The sequence below is a fragment of the Fistularia commersonii genome, chromosome 4 (genome assembly GCF_037954325.1).
Source record: "Fistularia commersonii isolate RoL2024-O1a breed Wild chromosome 4, RoL_Fcom_v1.0, whole genome shotgun sequence".
NCBI classification, from domain to species: domain Eukaryota; kingdom Metazoa; phylum Chordata; class Actinopteri; order Syngnathiformes; family Fistulariidae; genus Fistularia; species Fistularia commersonii.
This window is the reverse complement of record NC_141287.1, coordinates 20,776,390-20,800,461: the sequence shown is the minus strand read 5'-3', so window position 1 is coordinate 20,800,461 and position 24,072 is coordinate 20,776,390. Positions and strand designations below refer to the sequence as shown.

The window sequence follows — 24,072 nt, the reverse complement described above, 5'->3', positions numbered from 1 at the left end:
GGGTTGGACCTGGACAGAGGAGGGAGAGTGAAGGTCCGGAGAGAAGGATGCTGAGGTTAAGACTACCGGGCGGGAGGCCTGGAGGAAAAGCAGACAGGCGCTTTACGGATGGAGGAAAAGAGGACATGAAGTTAGTCGGTATGAGAAGACTGAGGGTGAGAAGGTCAGACGGAAGCTGATGATTTGTTCTGGCGACCTCTGAAAGAAACAGTCGAAAAGAAGACACGTGGTTTTATGAGTGAGGAGATAGTTCTAGCCGGAGTCGACACATGGCGAGGACAGGAATATATACAGATCATTGAGGTTTTTAATAATCATCAACATTTATGTACAAAGCAAGCAATGTCATATTCAAATGACCAAAAATGAACCATAAAATGTATTTTCTTTTTTTTCTTTTTTTTTTTTTTACTGTCATTAAAATAGCTAAAGATTACTTAAGGGAATTCAACATTCAAACACTTTTGGTAGAGGATCAGTAGAGCTTCAGCCTGACCCAATTTTGACAGATCAAATTTCCAAATAAATCAGCCCCGGGGATGAGAAGATGGAGCCACGATCGTTCCCTTCGAATCGATATGAATGGAGGTTCAGTTGTCAAATCGACCAAATGCTTTTAGAGAAATCTGGCTAAAAAGTTTCGGTTGATGCAGCTAAACCGGCAGGCCTTACACCTCCTCCTATATTCTAAGCGAGATGCCGCGAGACGTGTGAATCGGCCGTTCAGAAGAATAAACGAAGAAACCTGATTGTCTGACAAACAAAGATGGACAATATCAAAGCTAGAGGCATATTTGATGCTTTCCACATTCAGATCTATTTCCACTACAAAAAAAAGTCTGCATCTTGAACGGAACATGATTCTTTTGTTTCCTTATTGAGCGGCTCTAAAAAAACAAAAACAAAAAAAAAAAAAAAAACATAAAACACTTGTATTTACAAAGCGTGGGTGATGGTTCGAAATCCAGTACATGGAATTTCATTTGGTGCCAAAATCTACGTTACATATTCAGTGTCATGTTATACTAAAGATTCCTAGCCGCCCGTAATGTCCAAATGTCAGGTCCAGACAAGTGCTACGACACAGCCCCTTTTACAGAGATAATCCATAACCCTTGTAAAAATGACCGCGCCATTATGACGGTTGTTCACATAGAGCCAAACGACACTGGCATAACACCACCGTTCACCCGGCAAGTAAACCCAAAAGAAAGATTTGGTATCCATCGACAGTCGCGTGGCGCTAAAAACATTATCTAGGTTTCCGAGTGAGCTGCGCCGCTCTTCGGGGCGATGTGAATTACTCTCGCTGCTGACTCAGTGGAGGAACGCTCTGTCCCACCGTGCTATTTTGCATGGTGTGTGGGCGTAACATGGATACAATATTCCCGTCTTGAATGGGCTGCGCGAACGCTCTCCGAGACGGCTCTCTCCGGCACGGTAGTCACGAGGAACTTGCAAAACGACAGTGAGACGCGATAGGAACGCAACTCCCAAACCGTGCACTCCACTGACTCCAATCACACTCCGTTGTGCCGCCATTGCTCTGCGTGCGTATTTCTCATCAAATACTTCACAGTTAATGGATCGAGCATTTCAATCGACAATTGATCAATTTTCAATTAAGTTTCTTTGAAGGGAAAAAAAAAAAAAAAAAAATCAACTAAGTCTTCATGAAAAACATTGCGGCGGGGGATCCATTTGGATGTGATTTAAAATAGAAGGAAAATAAATCATATCCCGGGCAGTGAGAAACTGACAAAGTTCTGTAAGTGAAGGAAGGGGATATTTTGCGCCAGGCTTTTGAAGACAGGTTGCATGTCAGGACTGACGGGAGTCTGTATTACTCGTTTAAAAACCTAGGAACTAATTATAACTGAGGGGATACAGCAGAACAAGAAAGCATTTTCCACTTAACACAGTTCTTTAAGAAAGCATAAAAGTAAAACAAATTTAGACAAACTAATCTTTTACAAAAACACTTGCGCCACTAGTTAAGTTTTTTTTTTTCCTCTTCAGTCTTTACAACAGCGTCGGCTCGAATGAGCAGTGACACTGAAGGGTCGGTGGTGAAGGTCACTAGTACACACACACACGCGCGCACACACACACACACACTCACAGGTTTACTTTACAGATGCACAACTGTGCACCTAAGTCACTCTGTCCATTTTTTGTCAGTGGTATCGCAGGTGACAGTCTGCTTGGATCTCATTGTCTCATTGCAACAAACATACTGGGAAAGGAGAGTGGGGGCGGGGGGGGGAGCGGCTCGAGCCACTATGCTATAATTTAACCCTGATATTTCGGGTTATCTTCTTTCCTCCTCCTCTTGATAGTTTGAGAGGTTCAGTCATGTCATCTGGTTTTCCAACAGAACCAGCCACCACAAGGTACATCCTCCTGAAATTGAGTAAAGAGGCTTTGTACGGATTATAAAAATCAAAGTGACTTCAAACAGTTTGTCTAATTAGCTCCCATAAATTACAAACAACATTATCATTGAATGCCTAAAGAAAGGGCATTCATTTTCATGAAAATTACAACTTATCTGCGTAATAAGCAGACGAAATCTTGAGGGGAAAGGTTGACTGCACACATTAGCACACACGCGACACAAGTAGTTGTTTAAAAAGGGCACAGAAGTGCCAGCGGCCGGTGACTGGCTCTAATGATGACATAAACTGGCACTAAAAGCATGTGTCTAAGTAGATTTTTCTGTCTGGTGGATTTCAAGACAGCACATTATGTATCCTTTCAAAATGGCTGGTGACTGGATAAGGAACTAGGGCCATCTTGACACCGAGCCAAAGTTACTCTTATCTACAGCTACTTTTAACACGGAGACGACTTCGTTCCGTGTCGACACGGAGACGCGGGACGGACAAGAAACAAACACAGAGGGAAGCACGGGGGTGTATTCATATCTGCTGAGATGCAAATGCGAACAGCGGTGATGTGAACAACATAGCGAGGGCCGTCGGTGAGACGATAGAAGCGTACCAGACCGATTGACGGGGTTAGAGTATGACTTTGGAAAAAAGTCAGAATTGTGAAACGTATTGTTTGTACAACTTTAATGAGAAATGGGGTTAAAATATGAACATCTTGGTGGCAGAGCTGCTAAAATGTATGAATCTTCGCTCAGAACCGAGGAACTCAAAGAGATTGGTGGTAAGCAGAGTACTTTGCTATGGTAATACCCGGCAGGGTTTTTCACAGTCATGGGTGACAATACAGTAACTAAGGCTGAGATGTTTTTAGGAAAGTATATTACCAATGACGCTCATAACCATAGTAAAAATTTCCGTTTACAAGTTTAGCAAGTTCGAAGAGTCAGATGACGGTGGGACAAACTACACTTCATTCCAAAATAACTTTATAGAACTGTCAGTGAGGCACAAGACAACTGACAGGATTCGGATCAACAGAATGACATAGGTATACAAATGCACCACGGGAGTAAAAACGTAAAAGTGGAATGAAGGTTTACGTTTTTACCATGACAGCTTGGCGGTTTTAGAATTCGTCATCTGAGACGTGGGGTTTTGCGGTGGACATCTCCTCCTTACTGTTTGCGATCATCTTACATTTCTGCAAAAACAGAGAGGCATTGGCATTAACGGGACACAGCGGACGAAACAGAAGCAGGCACATCCGCGGCAACCTGATAGAATTTGTTTACCTCAGTAAGCTCCTTTATGGTGTGAATGTTAGCTTGCTGAGTGACCTTCCTTTTTGCTTCCTCAATGTGGTCCAGGTTGAGGGTTGGAGTTGGCGGGGCAAGACACGGGGGTGGCTTGTTGGTGATGGTGGGGAGCGGGGCCAGGGGAGGCATGGCTGCCAGGGCACCCATGTTGGTCAAGGCAGCGGTCATCGTAGCTGCCGTCATACTTGCCATCGCGGCGCTCATTGTGATGTTTGACATGGTGGGCATTCCTGGAATTGTGGGTAACCCCATTGGACCCATGTTGGGCATATTCGGCATGTTGGGCATCCCCATGCCCATTGGAAGAGGTAAAGGTAGAGGGAGGGAAAGGGGGGCGGGAGATGGTGTGGGTAGAGGAAGCTGAAGGATCGCTTTTGGCCGAAGACTCTCGGGAATTGGCACTCCTGCCTTGGCGCACATAGCGGCGGCATTAGCTTTGGCAATCTCCAATAACTGGTCCTTATCTGCCAGGAGAAAAGGTGAAAGACCACAGGAGGCGGGTTAATGAAACAACAGAGCAGAAAGCGAAGATCTAGTTGTATAAGACGCTGTCATGTTACGTCAGTGTACATCAAGTGTGCGTCTCGCATTTGTAATTGCGAGCGTTAAAACCCTAAGACGTTTACCCAGCTCCGTGAGCCGCGGAGGAGTCTTGCTGGTGCTGCGCCGTGTCCGGGACCCTGAGCGCCGCTGTTTACGCAGAATGAGAACCGGAGAATGGCTAGGTTCTCTCTTCCACCGGTCTCGTCTGTCGAACGAACGACTGCGAAACACTGGGCGCCTCCCACGACCTCTTGACCTTGACCTCCGCCTACGATCGGAGGAACGAGACCTGGATCGCCTGCTTCTGTCGCCAGACCTTGACCTTTTCTTCCGGCCTGTGGAGCGGCTCTTGGATCGCTTGTTCCTGTCTGTGGACTTGGATCTCCTTCTGCCCCGGGTGTTGGGCGAGCGAGAGCGGGATCGTCTCTTGCGAGCTGGAGAGCGGGACTTCGATCGGCGCACCCTGGCTCGCGATTTAGAGCGTGAACGTTTGCGCCGCGTGGAACGTGAGGCGCTGCTCCTTCGTTTTCTGGTGGGACTCCGAGATTTTGATCGCCGCTTCTTTCTTTCAGCCGGAGAGACGGATTCTCTCTTCTTCACCGGCGTCTTGGACCTAAGGTAGTCGACAGAAAAAAAATTAATTTACGGAACTTCTGCCGGGAACATGCTAACTTCAGTCACAAAAAGGCTGCAGTCAAGATCAAACCTGGAACCAGGTGTGCTAACACTTTCCTTCAAGGAAAATAGAAATCATTTGGGAAATTGGTTGTGAAATTTATGCAAAAACAAACCTCCTTCGCGGTGAAGAAGTTGACCTCGAAAGCTTCCTGTGCTCCGCAGGTGAAGGTGACATCTTTTTCTTCTCTATTTCAGGAGGTGGTGAACCTGAGGAACTTCTCTGGCTTTTGGGTGCCGTTTTAACCGGTGAGGTAGAATCCTCCTCTTGGTCCGAGCCGTCAGAGTGTTCTGACCCACCTGGACCATTGCCGGGCTCTTTGGAAGGAGAACTGGACCTAGAAATATTTTGTTCGTGGGTTAAGCTGGCGTCGTCCGTCTGCTCTTTGTCAGGGATAACAGCAGGGATCTCAGGTTCCTCCTCCACTTTCTCCACAGAGCTGGAAGCTTGGGGAATGGGATCATCCAGTGAAGGCACAGGCTTCCATCCACCTGCAGGATACATGTTGAATTGCATTAAGGCATGTTAACCTTTGTTAACGCGACACTTTGCTGAGCTTGCGAAAACAGAGAAGGAACAATACAGCCAGGCGGTGCAGATATAAGCTTAAAATTGAAAAACAAAACAAACCAAAAAAAAAAAAGAAAACTTGCTTCTTTAAGTTCAAAGAAACAAAATAGCTGTTTTTACCTGTAGTTACAGTAGTTACAGGTGTAGTAACAACTGCTGCGCTTTCTTCCACTGCCATTTCAACAGGAATTTCGACGGGAATTTCAACTGGAATTTCGACGGGGATTTCAACAGGAATTTCGACGGGAATTTCGACGGGAATTTCGACGGGAGCTGGCTCTGGCTTCGGAGGGGAGGGAACAGCCTCCTTAAGAGGAGTACATGAAGTGGATCTAACTGGAGAAGAGCTATCAGATTGCCTATCACTAGAATCAGATCTGGACTTGGATCTTTTCGGGCCAACAGAGACAGATTTTGACTTTGACCTTCTATCACTCTTCCTCGGCGATTTGGACCTCTTTTTGCTCGCCGGCGGTGAATGTGACTTTGATCGATGCCTTCGTGACAAAGAGCGGGATTTAGAGCGTTTGCCAGACCTCGGCGGGGAGCGGATTCTCCGGGCGGGGGACCGAGAACGTCTTCTGGCCGGAGACCTAGATTTGGTACGCCAGCGGGAGGCGGGAGATCTGGATTTGGTCCGTTTTCGAGGAGTTCTGGTTCTAGAGCGGCGATTGCGCTTCGGGATGATAACGGAGCGGGATCTAGTCCGCCTGCTCCTACGCTTTGAACGGGAGCGGCGCGATCTGGGCGGCGACGACCTCCTGTGCCGAGACAAAGATCGACTTCGAGAGCGCCTTCCTCCTGTGCGCCTCGCAGGGGATCGCGACCATGACCGGCGGAGAGGGCGTCGAGATCTGGAGCGGGAACGTCTCGCTCTGGCGGGAGTTCGAGATCGCGATCGCCTGCTAATTGCGCCGCTGCGTCGGGGCGAGCGGGTTCGGGAGCGCCTCGGACCTCCACGGGAGCGAGACTGGGACCTGCGGCCCCTCCTCGGAGATCGCGAGGGGGATCTGCGTCCGCTTCGTTTGGGCGATCTTGAGGTCTTTCTTTTCGGAGAGGAGTCCCTGTGTCGTTTCGGGGATACGGACAAAGAGGTTCTCCGACGCTTGGGAGACTTTGACTTCCTCGGTGACTTCCGAACCTTCTTTTTGGGAGTTCGGGAGCGGGATCTTGACCGTGACTGAGCGCTGGGCTTCTTGGGCGACATAGGAGAAAGTGAACGTTTCTTCTTAGGTTTAGGGGACTGCGAGCGAGATCTCGACCGTGAGGGCAGCTGACTTTCAAGGGGAGTCGAAGACTGCTTTTCTTTTGAGGTTAACGAGGAGTGGTTTTCTGACGATTCTTTAACTGCTGTTTCTGGCTGAACGTCAGACTCCTGCTTGCCGGGACTTGCTGCTGTCGGCGACATACTATGATTTGACCCTGACCTCTTAATATCCGGACCCCTGCAGGGGGACGAAGACCTTGGCCCGGATGAATCACATCCCTTGTCATTTGCTCTCGGAAATGAATTGGGTTGATCTTTCAGATTTGGATCATCTCTCGCTGCCGTACCGTCCTGTTTGGGGATAATGTCCGGGAGCTCTTGAGCGTGACAGAACGCACCATCTCCGAGACCGTCCTCCGGCTTAACAGTAACCGTAGCCGTCTGTGATAGATCATCGTGGCCTTGTGAGGGCAACGTTGAATCTTTTTCCGATCCATTGCCCTTCCCGCCATTTGGGGGAAACTCCATATCTGACGTGTCTTCTTTCTTCACTCCAACCGGCTCGGGATTCTGCAAGACGCTCGGAGCGACCTTGTCATCGCCCCGTTTGCTTTTTGGTACCATTTTGGATACTGGTTCTTGCAATTCAGATGCTGCCGCGGGAGAGTGCTTGCTCTCAGCGGTCCCTTTACCCTCTTCACCTTCCGACTCAGAACCCGAAGCTGAGCTACTGTCAGATGCAGAGTGAGACGAGGATTTCTTTTCTTGCTTTTCATCTTTCTTCTTCTTCTTTTTCTTCTTCTTGGCTGCATGCTTTTTATGTTTTTTGGATTTTGAGTCTCCTTCAGTTTCTACAGAATCTGAGAAAAAAAAAAAAACGAGGCTGTTTTATAACAGTGAAATTCACTTTCAAAGAAGTACGAGTAATGTTTTTGAATGAGTCTCTTACCCGTCATTGTATCCTTTTTACCTTCCTCTTTCGGGTCTCCACCTTTTGCAGCTGCCGCCAGTCGTGCACTAAAACGTAAAAAGTTCTCGATATGCTCAAAATACAAGTAGGTCACATCACGAAATGTAAAGATATTACAAGATTAACTATCAAATCAAAAAAGAAACAGCTGACAACCAATCGGAGTGATGGAATATGTTCAATAGCGCAGAGACGTGGAGAGTTGTAACAGACCACATATTGCAAACCTAAAGTATCCTTTCCCATCGGAAGTGTTCAAGTACTGCTGGATTATCTTACATAAAATGTACATGTTCTTTAGTTTACTTTTAATTTAATCATACTTAACTTCCACCCAATTGGTCATCGAAAACTGGAAAAAAGAAAAGGGAGCTACAAGACACAGCAACTAAATGTGTCAATAACTGCCATTGTAATTCATTAATAGCTAATAACAAAAAAAAAAAAAAAACTATGATGAGAAACTTTTTAAATAGTGTATTTTATCATCTGTAATTCTGATAGTGCAGGCAATTCTGTACATCCATGAGTAAATCCCAGTCCTGACCTGGCTCGGGTCATCCTGACTGGTTTCGGTGGGGGTGACGGCTCTGCATCGGAATCAGCACCGGATTCGGAGCTACTTTCCTTTTCATCCTTCTTCCTCTTCTTCTTCTTCTTGCTCTTATGTTTTCTGTGCTTCTTGTTTTTCTTGTGGGGGGGTTCACTCTCTTCCTTGGCGTTTAGATCATCTTTCTCAGGTGCCTCATCCTCACCTGTACAGGACACCCAGGATACCCTTGGATAAGTCTCAACTCCAGCAATACACTACTTAAAATAAATACATGGCTAAGATCTTGTACTGTACAATCAGCTGACATCAGTAAGCCTCATCTTTACAGTGAAGAATCTGGCTTCTATTTTGTTCCACAGGGGATGGAATCGTCGAACAGATCAATGCTATGAACTACTGATCTATTATTTTCATTATTTTTTGTTTACTTTTCTTTGACATGATTAGCTTAGACAGTGTAATTTATTACTCTGTTGTAAAAATAATTGAAATAATTCAAGGGCATCAAAAAAACTCAGGGGATCCGCTACATGTGAACAAAAGATACTGAATGCGGTTTCTTAAAAAAGTAAGTATTACTAGGACGCAATTAAGTAATGTCATCTGCTTAACTGAAACAGAGAGGGGGAACACATACATCTAAAAATCTGTGAAGTGCTGTTGTAAAGAAAGTGGTTATGAAAATGCAATTCCTTGTGTCCTGTCTATTACTTACCAGAGGGAATGTCGACTGCACACTCCATTTTGTTGGCGCACCTGCTTGTGTAGAAGGCCTCTGTTAATACAATCAGAGAGCCGTTTCTTCCCTCTACACTTCAACAGGGAAAAAAAGTCACTTGATCAACATTTTACATGATATCAAATATGTGCAATACTGCAGGTGTCAAACAGTCATGTAAAACACCACGTCTACATCTGACATGACTTCTTTTTTTGTACAATTTGGCTCATGTGCACAATCCAAAAAGGTTTCAATGAACACACAACCCAAAGTGAACAAAATAAATTAAAGATTTCAATAAAAATCTAATTGACAGTAATTCTATGTTATAAAAAAATCCATATATTAGTAGCACATGATTCAAAACCAGTTCCTTGACCGTCAATAGCATTTTCGGATGTTTCTGAACTTCAACAGCAATGCAATTCACTCAGTTTCAACCACCACTGTATGAGAAACCCTCAAAATCAATTTACATTGTCTATTATTTTATTAATGTCACAATCATAATTATAAAGATTGTTTGTCTGGTTAATTTTTTTTTTGGTACCCAAAAATGGTGATTAACCCAATTGTGGCCTTAATTTCTGGTTTTATTCTTGCTTTTATTCCTAAGTTTATTCATCAGAGAGTAGCTTCAAAAACAGGATGGAAATACAAAATCTAAGAGATTTACACTGTAATAAGCAGTTTGGTAGAATTCCTTGCGCAGTAAAGCAAATATAATCGGTAACAAAATCATAAGGTTCCTGTATATAAGTGAATTTTTATTTGCAGTTGAATTAAATTTCTTCTCACAATAAATATTGGCTAAAACACCCGGGAAAAACGGTCACTGACACCTCTTTATGGAGTGTACGAAAACGGTGTTGACCTACTGCGTAACAATTAAATTCTGAATTTAAATCTGATCGTTAACATACAGAAATAAGAGCAAGCTCAATTGAAATTCTATCACCACATCCTTGCCAGAACACAGCACAAAGCGAAAGGCGGGGGTTTCAAAAAGTAGTGTATTGTGTTTCTGCTGAAATGCTGCACAAGAATATGTCCAGCAGCAACCAAATACACCTGAATAAAACCAAGACTCAAGACTTTGCAAGGACTCCAGGTCTACAGTGACGCCGGACTCGCAATGCAAAATTAGGCGGTCTAATCGTGCTATACAGCGTTAATACTATGAACGAGCATTAACAATTACTGGTACTTATTGTTTAACTGAGATATGTCAAAGTGCTGGAATTCGTGTTTGTTTATACAACTTTGCATGTATAAATTGACTCATAAATGTACCTATGAGTTTGACAACCGAATGCACTTGTTCTACAATAGCAGCCATTCAACGTATTCATTGACGCGGCTTGACGTTCGGCGTGGAAGTAACGTTAGCTCGACCTACTTCTGTTCCCAAACATCCGCATTTCAGTCAAAAACTAAAAAAACATACCAGATATCAGCAATTAATCAACAATAAGAAAAATGTGACTCCAAATAGAAAGAACATGAAGTTACATTCAAAGGTCAGCGTTTCGGTGATATGAACTAAAGCGTTCGCTTGGAGACAAAGCTAACCAATAAACGTGTTTAATTTCATTGTGGGTTAGTTTAGCCCAGCTGATCATTTCGCGATGGGCTCTGGGGTAGGTGTTTACAAATGGATCAAGACTTTAAGATAAACAACTCGAGCATAGCGAGGCGGAAAGTTTACAACAGAAACTAAATTCTCAAACACGATGAATGTCGTCGGGCCTGCGCCGCCGCGGCTACAGTTAGCATTCATTTACAAACCGCCGCTCTTGACTATGGATTGCTAACTGTGCAAATACAGCAAACGACTTGTCTTATACTATACAAATGTAGAGGCAACCCACTAAATTAGCTTCCCCGAATGATGTGAGGTATTATATTCTGAAACAAACATGCTGCCTGCACGCCGCGGCCTCAATGGCCATTCACTTCCTATTCAACGCGCTAGGACATCGCCGCTAGCTAGGTTAGCATGGTCGTAGCTAATAAACCATCTAGTGTGCTAAGATGTTTACGCTAGCTAGAACACGTTTAAAGAAAGCGGGTTAAATTGTCCAACGACTCATTCAATTCCCCGGAGCATATTCACCTAGTCTGCGTTCGGCGGCTCAAGTCCGTCCGTGAAGAACGTCAAATGGCTGCTGTCCTGAAACGTGCTAAACCAAACAATCGTTGAATAAGCTCGCCGACAACGTTAGCCAACTAACTGATCCGCCATGATGAGGAAAGGTATCCCGAAATGCCATTCCCCGCGGTTTGAATGGCAGCGTCACTGTTGCCTAAGCAACTCAACGCTCCCAACTCACGAATAACTATTAACGAATCGTCTCTCCGTCTCAATAAATGTTAAATATCAAAATAATATATCATTAATAATGATAGTGACGCTACTCGCTTCAAATTAGCCCTAGCATGTAATTACGCTTGGTACCGTTATCAACCGTGATATTTTCAAATGTCGAGATCATTATTTCGTTGTTTTTTTTTTCAAATTCTTCAAAATGAAGCCTAATTTTAAATTGAAAAGAATAATAGGAGTCTTTTTACTATTTTAAATATGAACACTTTTTCTTTGGACCCGGTTGGTTCGAAGATGCAGCCACATTCTGTTTTACTCGTACTTAATCGATGGATTATTTCCTTCTCATAAACACATTCTTGTATCTAAAACTAATAAGGCATTTGTGAATAATCCCATATATAGTCGTATATTTGTTCCAATTGTTTCAGAGGCTGCTTTTATTCTGAAGAACCTGGACCGGAAGTTAAGTTGTTGTCTTTCCTCCCGCATAACCCGTCAAGACGCCTCGGCGAGGAGTCTACCTCAGAAACATGCTTTTGTTCACAAAGGACGTTGTTTAGAAGACGTTGAAATCATGAAGAAAAGGTTTAACATCAACCTGGATGATCCCGCATTCACTAAAGAGCGAACCCCGGTTCGTATTGTCATGAAACTTGCTTGCATTTGCCTGTATACTGATTTAAATTTCGCACAAACTTCGCAAACGCATGTCAGGTTAAGCTTGGAAACACTGTGTTCCTCAACTCTTGCCCTTTGCATTGCAGCCAAAGCAGCAATTTCAACCCTCATCTAAAGGGGAATCAAACAAATCGACCGCATCTCCTGCAAAGCCCCCTCCCGTAGACCAGCCCTTGTCCTATGCAGACTATGTGGTTCGGAGTAAAAGCCATGTGTCTGCACCCCATCATGGAGACTGCTCCTCCACACTGCCCAGGGAAGAAGTCTGTGGAGGTACCAGTGTCACACAAAGCCAGTCTGATCCAGCTCCCTCTGCTGCGAGGAGCTCTCAACCTGACATGCAGGTCTGCGATGGTGAGAAGAGTGAAAGGACGCTGGTGAAGAACCCTGACCAGAAAGAAGGGACCATGTCAAGCCTCAGCTTGGGTTCCAAGCCGCTGGGATCTGGAAACTGCATCATTGTCAGCCCGAGACAGGTTTGATCAGGATTTCTTTGCATGTGGACCGGCATCAGCAAGGCCAGGTTCATAACCCGTAACTGGGATCAGCCGGTGCTGTAGAGCAATGTTTACCTTTTCTAGTCACCAGGAAAGCATTAAGGGTCTCAGTTTGTATGAAATTGTTTTGGTGGATTTCACAGCATGCACTTGTCTTTGTCTTTCTTAAGAGGGGGAATCCTATTCTGAAATTCGTGAGGAGCGTCCCTTGGGAATTTGCAGACGTTGTACCAGACTACGTTCTGGGTCAAACAACCTGTGCTCTTTTTCTCAGGTGAGCCTTTGGGTCAACAGAGGCCACAGATTAGACCATTTTAGAATCATGTTTCATATTGTTACACAGTAACAAAGTATTTTCATGAAGTCCTACAATATTGGAAAAAAAACTTTATGAATGTTTTCTTGTGTCTTTTGTTTTGGCTTAAAGTCTCAGGTATCATAACCTCAATCCGAATTACATTCACGACCGCCTCAAACGACTCGGACAGACCTTCACCCTCCGAGTACTACTTGTTCAGGTAGATGTGGTAAGTAGAATATAAAAAAATAAATACAATCAAAAAATGGACTAAAATATAATGAATCTACAAACGTGATGTTTCAGCTCATTCCCATAGATCACTACTTATTTGACATATTTTTGCACATTTATTATACAGTAAGTGAAGTAGAAACAAACTGGAAACGGTCCCTTGGTATACAATAAGCTAGCGACTGCTGCGTCCAGCTGCCCCCTCCACACACACACACACACACAAACACACACACACACACACACACACACACACACACCCTAATCAATAAAGAATGACTAAAAATAAGCCAAATGTAATCTGAGTCCGACATAGAGTATAGTGTTAATGTACTATTGGATACATCGAGTGTTCTTTGGAAAGTTTGTATTTAACAACTCCTGCAGTACATTTTAGACTCCATATCAAATGAGTTTTGTATCTGGAGCGTGCAGCCAGGGGCTATTGCACTCGGTTCCAAATGGCTGTAAATGTCAGGCGGGTAAATACATGTATTACGCAGGTTTAGGGACTTTGGGTTTTTCTAATTTGAGCATCAATCTTTTCACCGGAATGCGAGAAGTTCTGAAGATTGTGTTTTCCGTCGCAGAAAGATCCTCATCACGCCTTGAAAGAACTGGCTCGAATCTGCATCATGGCTGACTGCACTCTCATTTTGGCCTGGAGGTGAGACAGAACGGCGTTTGCCAAGACGTCTGAAGTTTGCTACAGAGGATGGATGTGTCTGAGTGTCCTGAGGGAGGTTTTAATGAATTAATTGTTCACCTAAAAGTGTTTATTTAGGAGATAAACTCGAGCATTTGTCTTTTTATGCATTATTTAATCAATGCCTTGAGTTAGTACTTGAATTCATACCAAATTGTAATTGTACTATGGACAGAATGTTTAATTGCATCATTTTTTTGTGAGCTTGATATTTTTGCTCCGATTGTTAAGGTGTATAAAATCATTCTGTCATCACGTTGAACATGTCGACAGCCCAGAGGAAGCAGGCCGTTACCTGGAAACCTACAAGTCCTACGAGAAAAAACCTGCCGACCTCCTGAAGGAACAAGTTGAAAAAGACTATCTGTCAAAGGTTTGGATTATTTTTCTGAATTTTCTCTACGACTGTTTCTGGTGGTGTTCTTTATAAAGTTAAACTATTGCAGTGTTTTCGAATGAATCAATGTAATGTAGTGGAATGTGTGCAGCCTTTTTCAAATGTTTTTTTTTTTTTTTGCTTATGTTTTTTGCCTTTATCTGTCACTGTACTGCTGAATGGATTTCCATGTTTGCTTTCAAGGCTACAGACTGCCTGACCACCGTTAAGTCTATTAACAAGACGGATGCGATGACATTACTGTCCACTTTCTCAGTGAGTATCCCAAGGGCCACGTGTAGAAATAGTTGCGCTGTATTTTGTCAGAAATTTCTATTCATGGGATTCATGAAATGTTTACAAACACTCAAGTGCATTCATTTTTCACATTCTTTTCCTTAAAGCAAGTCATGTAACCCAAAAAGATAGAAACCTGAATAAACTGAGACGATCACTCGTTCGTGCTTCACAGTCTATAGAAGGAATTGTCAGTGCCTCCAAAGAAGATCTGGTTCTCTGCCCGGGTCTGGGACCACAAAAAGTGAGAGGAAAAATACACAAACATCATGCGATGAGACAAAGTAAATCAAATGGTTATTAACGTGTTCTGTTGTCTGGCCTGCTGTTTCGTTCTTGCAGGCGCGGCGGCTTTACGACGTGCTTCACAAGCCCTTCTACAAGAAAAAAGAGGCTTAAGAGTTCCACGCAACATTTTTTGTGGCTGCACTGAACAGCAAAGAGGGAACGCCAAGATAAATGAGAAAGTATAAACACTCATTTTAACAAAGAGCAACAAACATGAACTCCTACTGTCTTCTGACGAAAAACGAGCTGGCCGGTGCTCCTCAACCGTAAACCGCACACTGATACACTGATTTATGTCATCGAGTTATGGTACCATTCCAGTTTTTCGTGTCTGAATTCTGAACTGTTTTAATTTACCAAGCATCTTTCAGGACTAAGATTTCTGAAAATGAAGACGTGTGTTGTTTTAGTTTATGAAATTGTTGGACTATACATCGATTATTTACTGTATTAAATGCGTAATAAATATTTTTTTAAACGACATTTGTATTCTCATTAAGTTGATTGGCGACTAAGGTAGAGAAAATACTCTAAAAACAATCCATTTATATACTTTCCAGTGCTAACAGACAAACGTGATTAAAATCCCAACTCCGGTGCCACCTGGTTATAGGTATTCTGTAAAAGAGTTTTTGTATCTTATGTAAGGGAAAGATAACATATGCTTTGTACATTATTCAACCAATTGTAATTATATTCTGGTCTTTGTCTTAACCTTGTTCACGCATTGATAATTCACATACTGCACACAATGGGTCGTAGAGCAAGGCAATTTCTGTCAATAGTGTGTGTGTGTAACATAGCACTATTGACAATAGAGTTGACTTTAGGCTATTATTTAAATACTGAATACATTTAAATAAGTGTGAATTACTTTTTTTTTTGTTTAATGGTCACCCGTAATATGAGTAAAGTTTGTAACCTGGAGTCTTTAAATCTCAGATTTGTGACGTCACAAATACCGGCATATGAAAAATATTGGAATTTTCCAAAAGCACAAACATAATGTTGATAAATCAATTACAGTTCGATGCATGGATCAATCAATGACACTCAAAAGTACGTAAATCGCTCCGCGCAGTAATGCTCAACACCGAGCTACAGCAGAAAGACAGAAAACGCGAACTATAACGGAAATGTAGAAGACCGTCTTCAAAATAGCGCAATCTGTAGGTCTGTCTACTCTGTGTATGAGATTTCCGACGGTACGTGAAGAGACGCCGACCACCTATGACGTCGAACCCGGAAGTGCCCCGCGAAGTTGTTTTCATTCACAACCACCTTTCTTCACCGAGAAGATAACGGCCATGCAGGCGGAAGAAGAGGACGACGCGGCAACCGAGGAAGAGTTTTTCGCCCTGTGTGATTTCTCCGGAAGCGGCAGCGATCAGGTCGGGAAGCCGCTCGACCGACGCCCGCGATGCGCCAGCTAAGCGGCCGCTTACCGACGCGTTTGTCCCGCAGCTCAGCATCTGCAGGGGGGACCGGCTCTCCGTGCTCGCCAAGCCCACGCCGGACTGGTGGTGGGTCGACCTGCGTGGGGTCACCGGCTACGTCCCTGCCGGGCATCTGCAGCGAGGTCCTGTCGCCGTGGACGACACCCACCCGGAGGACCCCTGGCAGGATGAGGAGTACTTCGGCAGTTATGGGACTCTGGTAAGACTTAGCAGAAAAGTGTCATTACAACAACCTGTGGGCTCACCACTGAACAAAACATGTTAAATTTAACACTTAACTTGCTTTAAAAGTTGTCCCCCCCCCCAAATAATAGAATACTTTATTGATCCCCATAGGGTAAATTATTTTGTCACAGCAGCGCAATAATGACAATATCACTGAATACGACTATAAATATAAATAAAAGGAACAATTGAAAGATAGCAAAAGATATCCACAGAAAATAGGCAGCAACATGAACAATAACAAGGATAAAAGATAGATAGCAGATGGAAATAAACAACAGTAAGGGTGAGAATAGACAACCAAAACGACAACAAGGATAAGAAAAGAAACAGTGACAATAACGATGACAAAAATAAACAGGATGCAAATGGAGTGACACCAACAAGGATAAAAATAGACAACATGGTTAGGGCACGACACACGTGAATGATAAAATAAGATGAGGATAAGATAAACTTTGTCACAGCAGCATAACAGTTATAATGTCAAAAAAGGAAATAAATAGAAATAGAAATAGAAAGGCAGAAGATAGCGAGAGAAAAAAAAATCCCCGAATAAATAGACAGCAGACAACAACAACAACAGGGATAACAATGGGCAACATAAAGGAACAGTGAGGGTGAAAAATTCACAACGATATTAATAGAGTGACAAAAATAAATAGCAATGAATAAGATAAACAAAAATAGGCAGGATATGTGCGGGCTGGAACAAACAAGGATAAGAGAGACAGCAGAGTAGGACATGACGTGAATGGAGAAGGAGATTGAGCTTGTGGAATTGTGGAAGCAGCGCAGATGCACAGGTAGCGCAGGTGCATTTCCGGCCGCTCAGAGTTGTGTGCCGTCCAGACTCTTGTCATTTAGTCTGACGGCCGTGGGCGCAAAGAAGCGTCTGAAGCATCGGGTTCTGCTCCGAGGCGGGATGAGCGGTCGGTCGGTCGAAGGAGCCGCACATCAGCTCGAGGTGCAGGAGGCGGGGAAGGATTGTCCAGGATAGCTTCCGTTTTGTCCTTCACCCTCCCCGCTGCCACCCATTCAAGGTGACCTCACCAGGCACAAATCTAATCTTCTAAAACTGATGCATTTCATATTTTATGTCTCGCTTTCACGATCTCTCAAAACAGAGACTTCACCTGGAGATGCTGTCAGACAAGAGCCGCACCGAGGCGTACCGGCGGGTGATTCTCACCAACAGCTCTTCCCTGAGGAGCAAAGTGGTGATGGACCTCGGCTGCGGGACCGGCATCATAAGCCTGTTCTGTGCGCAGCTTGCACAACCCTCAGTGGTATGCAAACACACACACACACACACACACACACACACACACACACACACACACACACACGGCATGCTGCATACATGTAAGGTATGGACTAACTCCTTGTTAGAAACTTACGGGATCATATGTCATCGAATGCAGCAGACAGCTGACTGCCTCCCTGTTGACGGGAGCGGTGCGGCAAAACCAGCCAAATTAAACACAATTTGATAACTAAATTTTTTTTTTTTTTTTGCCTCGCAAAACCAGCACCGCAAAGGCTAGACAAGCCGCAAAGGAGAAATGAGCTTTCATGATTTATTGCTCCAGGGGTGGATAGGAATGGCCTCCACTGTTTTACAGTGATATCAATGAGAAAGAAGAAGAAGATGTTTATGTCAAAGGTAGCCTTATCGTCGGAAAACATCAATTATTAATTCCATCTCCTTATGTTTCAAGCGATGGCCGCCTGAACACAGAGTGGTGGTCAAATGGCCTGCAGATTTTACAAAACCAGACTGCAAATCCCAGTACTGAGGTCGCCGCGTGGCACCGCTTCGATGATGTTCCTCAGCGTGCATTTACTCCCATCTGCTGGACAAAGAGTTACCGTCACTTATCTAAAATACCCAATATTATTATAGTGATAAATAGTATTAGATAGCAACATTGGTATTATTTTTTTTCTCTGGATACATAAAGTTTTAGATGAGTTTTCAAAGCTCCTGAGTCAGCCGGGGTCTCAAGTGGCGGCTCCGGCCTTCAGCCGAAACCGACAAAAACAACTTCACACCTTTTCCTCTTCCTTTTGTGAGAAAACTCCGTCAAACCAGCTGCAGATAAGAAATGAACAGGGACGCCGCTCGTGTTATTTCTCCCCTCCCATTAAGACCCTGCCTGATGGGAGTAGGAGGATCTTAAACTCAGTTCCGCAGGAATGTGCTGTCTCATCCCGGTTCTCGTGAGCAGCCATGTCTGCTGAGTCCTGCTCAAAACCCCCGGCTTTTTTTTTTTTTTTTCCCCGCTTTCCCATAAAACAACATTGTGTTCTTTGACAATTTCACCAGGTGGTAGTATTTGCAGTGAGACCCGACACGAGATCTCCCGGCACACTCTTCCCTCCGCGATGGGCTTTTTAAGCCAGCGTAACGCACAGCCTGACGTACCTTTTGGTGCGGGTGGTTGCAGGTTTATGCTGTGGAAGCCAGCTCCATGGCCGGGTACACTCAGCAGCTGGTGAAGCAGAACGGATTCCAGGAGGTGGTCACGGTGCTGCAGGGACGGGCCGAGGAGATCCAGCTTCCCGAGAAGGTGGACGTTCTGGTGTCCGAGTGGATGGGAAACTGCCTCCTGGTAAGAATGTCGGCTACTACCGCAGCATTCAATTTACCGGATGTCACATCATTTCACGCTCCGTCCGAACGAAAGTTTCGTCCCGTCTCCCTCGGACACAGTTTGAGTTCATGGTGGAGTCCGTTCTGCTGGCCAGAGACCGCTGGCTGAGGGGAGATGGTGCCATGTGGCCTTCGTCTGCGGCCCTCACCCTGGTGCCGTGTCAGGCCCACGACGATTACGCTGAAAAAATGTCCTTCTGGGAGCAGCCCTACGGACTGGACTTCACCCCTCTTCAGTAAGAGAAGCCGTTAAACGCCCCGAGACAAAAATCTCTCGAGCCGAATTTTTCAAGTTAGTGTCCCGATCTTTGTCGATGGCAGGTGAGAAACACTCCCTTCTGAGATAGCGTAGCACGGCGTAGAGCGCGCCGATGCCAGAAGCGTCTCGTCGCACCGTGGCTAAACGCATGAATGCAGCTGCATATCTGCAGCATTGCCAATGTGTCGATTCATGGTAATTTTTTTTGGTCACTACGGATCACATTTCGCGTGATTCGAAAAAACAAACAAACCCCGGCACGTCTTCTGTTCTGCTGCTCGGTTACCTGAAGCTTCTGGCGCGCAAAAGAGATATCCTGCTGTGTGACACGAGAAAATACAACAAGATTGGCTTTTTTGTCGGAGCTATTTTGATATTGATGTCTTCTTTGACTTGTTGCAAAATAAGAGAACTTTGAATTATTTTTTCAGTTCCGCTTAATCCGCGTCTCACTCGGTCCGCCTATGTTTTTTAGAAGGGTGTTGCTCAGTTATTAGGCGACTGCTCTATGTTTTTACGTATTCTTTTCCCTTTTGCTTTCTGCTGAGTCCAAACCTTTGAATACTTTGGTCGCGCAGCCGATAAAGATTTGAGATAGTAGCAAAAATTACTGAGGAATTGCCAAAAAATAAGATATCCCCTGACAACTAGTGAAAACAGCAATGTCTTCCCTCAAACCTTTGTACTTAAGACCTTAAAACACTTGATAGCCTTAACCTTGACAATCTATATTTCATTGTATTTCTTATTCTCCCTCCTTCCTACTATTGTCTATTACTGTTATGTTTTTGCTTGAAACTCTGGCACAACAATTTCCTTCGGTATAAATAAAGTTGTTCCCATCTCATCTCATCTCATCGTCTCTCCATGTATAATTCTTTTTTCTTTGATTGTATGGCTTTTGCATGCCATTAATAATCAATTTACTATTTTGTATCATGTCTGAAACTCATCTAGGGAGCTGGATAAATGTATCTGCTGCCGTCCCGCGATAGTTTTCAAGGCAACAGGGTGTTTTTCCCGCCCTTGACTTCAGCATGGTTTCCATCCCTTTAGGCCTTTAGCAGAGCAGGAGTTCTTCACCAAACCCAAGTTCAGCCACATGATTGGACAAGAAGACTGCCTCGCCGCTCCCCGCCACGTCATCCGCCTCAACATGTACACCCTGCAAGTCGCGGAGCTGGAGGTGACGCGCCAGTTTCATTCATAGAACCCCCTCCTCCTCCCTCGAGTTGCGATGTGTCACTCGCCGATATTCGTTTTGATCTCTAGGAACTGAAGGGGCAGTTTCAGTTTTGCATTGAAAAACCCGGCGTTTTTCACGGATTCACCGCCTGGTTCACGGTTTCCTTCGACAGCCTGGAGGCAGGAGGAGTCACGGTGGAACTTGACACTGGACCAAACTCTGAGTTATAAATTTTTTTTTTTTTTTTTAACTCTTCACACCCGTTTCTCCTGTTGTGTAGGTAGAACAAAAAAAAACAAATGGGGTTTACTCACAGGCGGCGTCCTGTAACAGCAAACACACAATGCATTTATTCATAATCACAGTTAGTCACTTTATATTAAAATCTCCGACGTTCAAATATTAAGCGGTTCCTGAATCTGCAGGCCGACGCACTGGAAGCAGACCCTGTTCATGCTGGACCAGCCCGTCCCGGTCCGAACCGGAGACTCGCTCGACGGAACGATCCTCCTGAGTAGGAACCCGGTCTGGAGGCGCCACATGACCGTCACCCTGGACTGGAGCCTCAACGGCTGCACGCAAGAAGCGCACAGTCGCATGGCAAGTGTCCGCTTTCCACTTTGTTTTCCCTTCGACGTGCGTCGACGGCTCGCCTCAGTTTATCGTCACTTTATCGTTCTCGCCGGACACTCGATATTTTAGATGTACGTGAAACACTTCCACTCGCTATCTGCCATTAAAAGGCAAATTTATCTCACGGTGAGCACTTTGAGCCGACGACGCCATGTCTAACGGGGTTCATCACCACTCGGACATCGCCCGAGCGACTCGGTCCTTTCACCTTCGCCCGCAGGCCGGGAGAAAGAGTTTCCCCATGTGGCGGTGACGGTCCATCCCCGTCCGATACGCCGCCTGTCTGATGAGCCGGACGGCAGGAACTGCACCGCGTTCTCGGACATCGATGACAACCGTCGACAAGAATCATCGTTTCTTTGTGTTTTTATATATTTCTCTTGCAGGGTGCAACAAATGCCCAGATGGAGGTTATTTTTTCACATATATTATTTCTTTTAACTTACTTTGCTGAATGTAACGCACGAGCCGTTTTAAGGTGCATTTGTAATAAAAGTGCTATGATTCACACGCTAACCATCTCCGAGCACCATTTTGAGATGGCTTTCTGTACTCGGTGAACGAGATGCCTCGTGGAAACGTTACAACCGCGATCGCCCGCCTTTAAATCGTGTCGAGCGAATGAATTGTTCACCATAAAATGAATATTTCAAATTAAAATAACTGTACAAGTAGTGTGCCGGTATTAACCGTCTCCTCCCCGGCCCCCTACAAACATTATTGTCCATCTTTGCGAACGCCTCGATGTTTGGATACGACGCCGTTCGGTCCCACGGCCGCCGATCAAGGCTCCGTTTTGCCGCCGGATTTTGCCGCCCGGGAGCGCGTCGTGACCTCCGACGATAAAGCGTGAGCGGACGAGGACTCGGGCGAAGGCGCGGCGGAGAGCGGGACGAACTGGGGAGGTTTCACCACTTTTTCTTCCGTCTCCTTGCTTTTATCCTTTTTCTGCCTCAAATGTTTGTCGCAGTGGTTCACAAAGGTGTCCAGCTTGACGAAGGTCTTGTTGCAGACTTTGCAGTGGTACGGCCGTTGGCCCTTTTTCAGCCGGATGTGAAGCCTGATGTACGAAGATCGCACGAAGGTGCGGCAGCACACGCCGCACTTGAGGTCCTCCGAGGTGCTCTGGGTCTTCTGGACCTGGTGGCGCGTCGGCGCGCACGTCACCGTCGCCTGCGGCCCCGAAGGCTCCTCGGCTTTGTGAGCCAGCAGCAGCGCCAGGGAGCGAAAACCCTCGCCGCACCGCTCGCACTTGTACGGCCGCTCCCCGGTGTGCAGGCGCACGTGGGAAAGCAGCCCGGCCTTCTGCGTGAAGGACTTGTCGCAGAAGGTGCACTTGAAGGGCTTCTCGCCCGTGTGGAGCCGCCGATGAGTCTTGAGATGCGACGAGCGTCCGAAAGTCTTGCCGCAGTCGGGGCATTTAAACGGTCGGTCGCCGCTGTGGATGATTTTGTGCGCCATCAGGTGGGAGGACTGGTGGAAAAACTTCCCGCAGGTGCCGCATTTGAACTTCCTCTCCTTGCTGTGGGAGGCCAGGTGAAGGGTCAGGTGGGCCGAGGAGATGAAGGTTTTGTTGCACAGGGAGCAGCCGTGGGGTTCCAGATCCACGGCCGGCGGCGGCGGCGGCGGACGCGGGACACCTTCGCCCTCCCGGCAGGACGGACACTTGGACGGAGGCTCTGCTTTGTGGTCGCTCTGCTGCTCGGCGGGATCAGAATGCGGGAGGCTGAAGCTGCACCCGCAATCCGAGCAGACCCCGTCCTGCGGCCCCCCGTCTGCGGGTCTCTCCTGCACCATAGCGCAGGGGGCTTTGCCTTCACTCCGTCTGAAAGCCATGCACGCAGTAGTTTAACACCCAGATGACGTGCAAACCCTGAAACGCAAAACCAGATACTCACATCCCTCCTTCGGTGCTGCAAGACGCCATACTTCCGCTCCATATCACCGCGGAGAGGCTGATCCGGTAACGGGTGAACCGGACAAACAACGTGATGCGCGATCTAACGTGGCACCGGAGACGAGACGCTCGTCAATCGAGGGGTCTTTTTTTTTTTTTTTTTTTTTTTTTCGGATGAATTGCATTCGATGTGGTGTTTTAGCTGCGGCATCCCGCCGCCACCACCGGGGACACCGTCGGCTCGCTGCCGTTTCCCCGCAAGGAGCCCCGGCTTGCTCGCCCCGGCGGCTGCAGCAGCATCTAGCGAGCGGCGGGGTAACTGTTTCTCGGTGCGGGGGAAGGAGACGCATCTCTGGAAAATTTAATCAAAAAAAAAAAACACATGCAATTCGTGCGGGAATCACCGTGGAGGGAGCGGTAACGCGGTAACGCGGTAACGCGGTAAGGCGTTGGGTTTGTGCAAGTCGTGAACGAACCGTTCACAATTCAAGAGTCGTTTTACTTTCTCACGATTCCTCGTCTGTGTTCATACATGAACTCGTCGAGAAGCTTCTCGGATGAGACTCGAAATGTTTTCAAGCCCGGTAATTAAAGTCCATTTGCAACGAAAAGCTTTCGACAAGAATCTACCGCAACCCGGACGAGTCAGAGCTTCCGCAGACGTGCAGCTGCAAAATAGGAGGCTAGGAAGTGAGTCATTGCCGTACGACTGCAAGATAACCGCCAGATTACAACAGCTTGTTGTATCAACTCACATCCCTTTTCGTTCATGCGGTCACTCCAACTCACTCTGTAACTCGGCGATCGAATCGTTCGGTCGCTCACTGTATCCCTCCTCGCTCACAAAACGAACGGCTCACTTGGTAAGTAAGTGTCTCACGGTCCGAAAAAATTGGAAAAACGTGGGAAAAATTGCCCCGAATGAGTGAGCGAAGGGTTGTCTGTCTTTACATGTGGGCCTACGATCGACTGACGACCAGTCCAGGTTGGAACCAGCCCTTCGCCCAATTTCGGCTGGAATTGGCCCCGGCATCCCCCGAAACCAGGAGCGCAGGATAAGCGGCAGAAGATAGATGGATGGATGGATGGATGGATGGATGGATGGAT

General features: G+C 45.8%; 4 protein-coding genes across 7 annotated transcripts; 2 read left to right on the top strand and 2 right to left on the bottom strand.

The window, feature by feature from the left end:
• Nucleotides 1-289: 289 nt before the first annotated feature.
• Nucleotides 290-11,220, bottom strand: sona (SON DNA and RNA binding protein a). 2 transcript variants are annotated; one of them, XM_086145949.1, is made up of 10 exons: nt 11,066-11,220; nt 8,944-9,041; nt 8,223-8,430; nt 7,655-7,722; nt 5,619-7,565; nt 5,044-5,419; nt 4,336-4,865; nt 3,686-4,173; nt 3,502-3,594; nt 290-2,403 (listed from the first exon to the last, which is right to left on the bottom strand). In XM_086145949.1, exons 2-9 carry the CDS (start codon nt 8,969-8,971, stop codon nt 3,520-3,522), a joined length of 3,720 nt encoding a protein of 1,239 aa, XP_086002075.1. In that variant the 5' UTR covers nt 8,972-9,041; nt 11,066-11,220; the 3' UTR covers nt 290-2,403; nt 3,502-3,519. The 2 variants fall into 2 exon arrangements, with proteins under 2 accessions (XP_086002075.1, XP_086002077.1); XM_086145951.1 differs by lacking the exon at nt 290-2,403 and having other exon boundaries at nt 2,967-3,594; nt 8,944-9,036; nt 11,066-11,216.
• A 491-nt stretch (nt 11,221-11,711) lies between these two features.
• On the top strand, nt 11,712-15,135 carry ercc1 (excision repair cross-complementation group 1). 2 transcript variants are annotated; one of them, XM_086145956.1, is made up of 9 exons: nt 11,712-11,912; nt 12,043-12,432; nt 12,624-12,727; nt 12,881-12,980; nt 13,576-13,652; nt 13,965-14,064; nt 14,272-14,343; nt 14,540-14,608; nt 14,707-15,135. In XM_086145956.1, exons 1-9 carry the CDS (start codon nt 11,853-11,855, stop codon nt 14,761-14,763), a joined length of 1,029 nt encoding a protein of 342 aa, XP_086002082.1. In that variant the 5' UTR covers nt 11,712-11,852; the 3' UTR covers nt 14,764-15,135. The 2 variants fall into 2 exon arrangements, with proteins under 2 accessions (XP_086002082.1, XP_086002083.1); XM_086145957.1 differs by lacking the exon at nt 14,707-15,135 and having other exon boundaries at nt 14,472-14,603.
• A 765-nt stretch (nt 15,136-15,900) lies between these two features.
• Nucleotides 15,901-21,559, top strand: prmt2 (protein arginine methyltransferase 2). Of its 2 annotated transcripts, XM_086145953.1 has the most exons (9): nt 15,901-16,043; nt 16,117-16,308; nt 17,462-17,623; nt 18,785-18,949; nt 19,051-19,226; nt 20,306-20,435; nt 20,522-20,658; nt 20,861-21,035; nt 21,289-21,557. In XM_086145953.1, exons 1-9 carry the CDS (start codon nt 15,960-15,962, stop codon nt 21,319-21,321), a joined length of 1,254 nt encoding a protein of 417 aa, XP_086002079.1. In that variant the 5' UTR covers nt 15,901-15,959; the 3' UTR covers nt 21,322-21,557. The 2 variants fall into 2 exon arrangements, with proteins under 2 accessions (XP_086002079.1, XP_086002078.1); XM_086145952.1 differs by having other exon boundaries at nt 20,861-21,559.
• On the bottom strand, nt 20,741-23,216 carry LOC147235098 (uncharacterized). The gene is made up of 2 exons (XM_086145954.1): nt 22,967-23,216; nt 20,741-22,893 (listed from the first exon to the last, which is right to left on the bottom strand). Exons 1-2 carry the CDS (start codon nt 22,993-22,995, stop codon nt 21,852-21,854), a joined length of 1,071 nt encoding a protein of 356 aa, XP_086002080.1. The 5' UTR covers nt 22,996-23,216; the 3' UTR covers nt 20,741-21,851.
• Nucleotides 23,217-24,072: the final 856 nt, after the last annotated feature.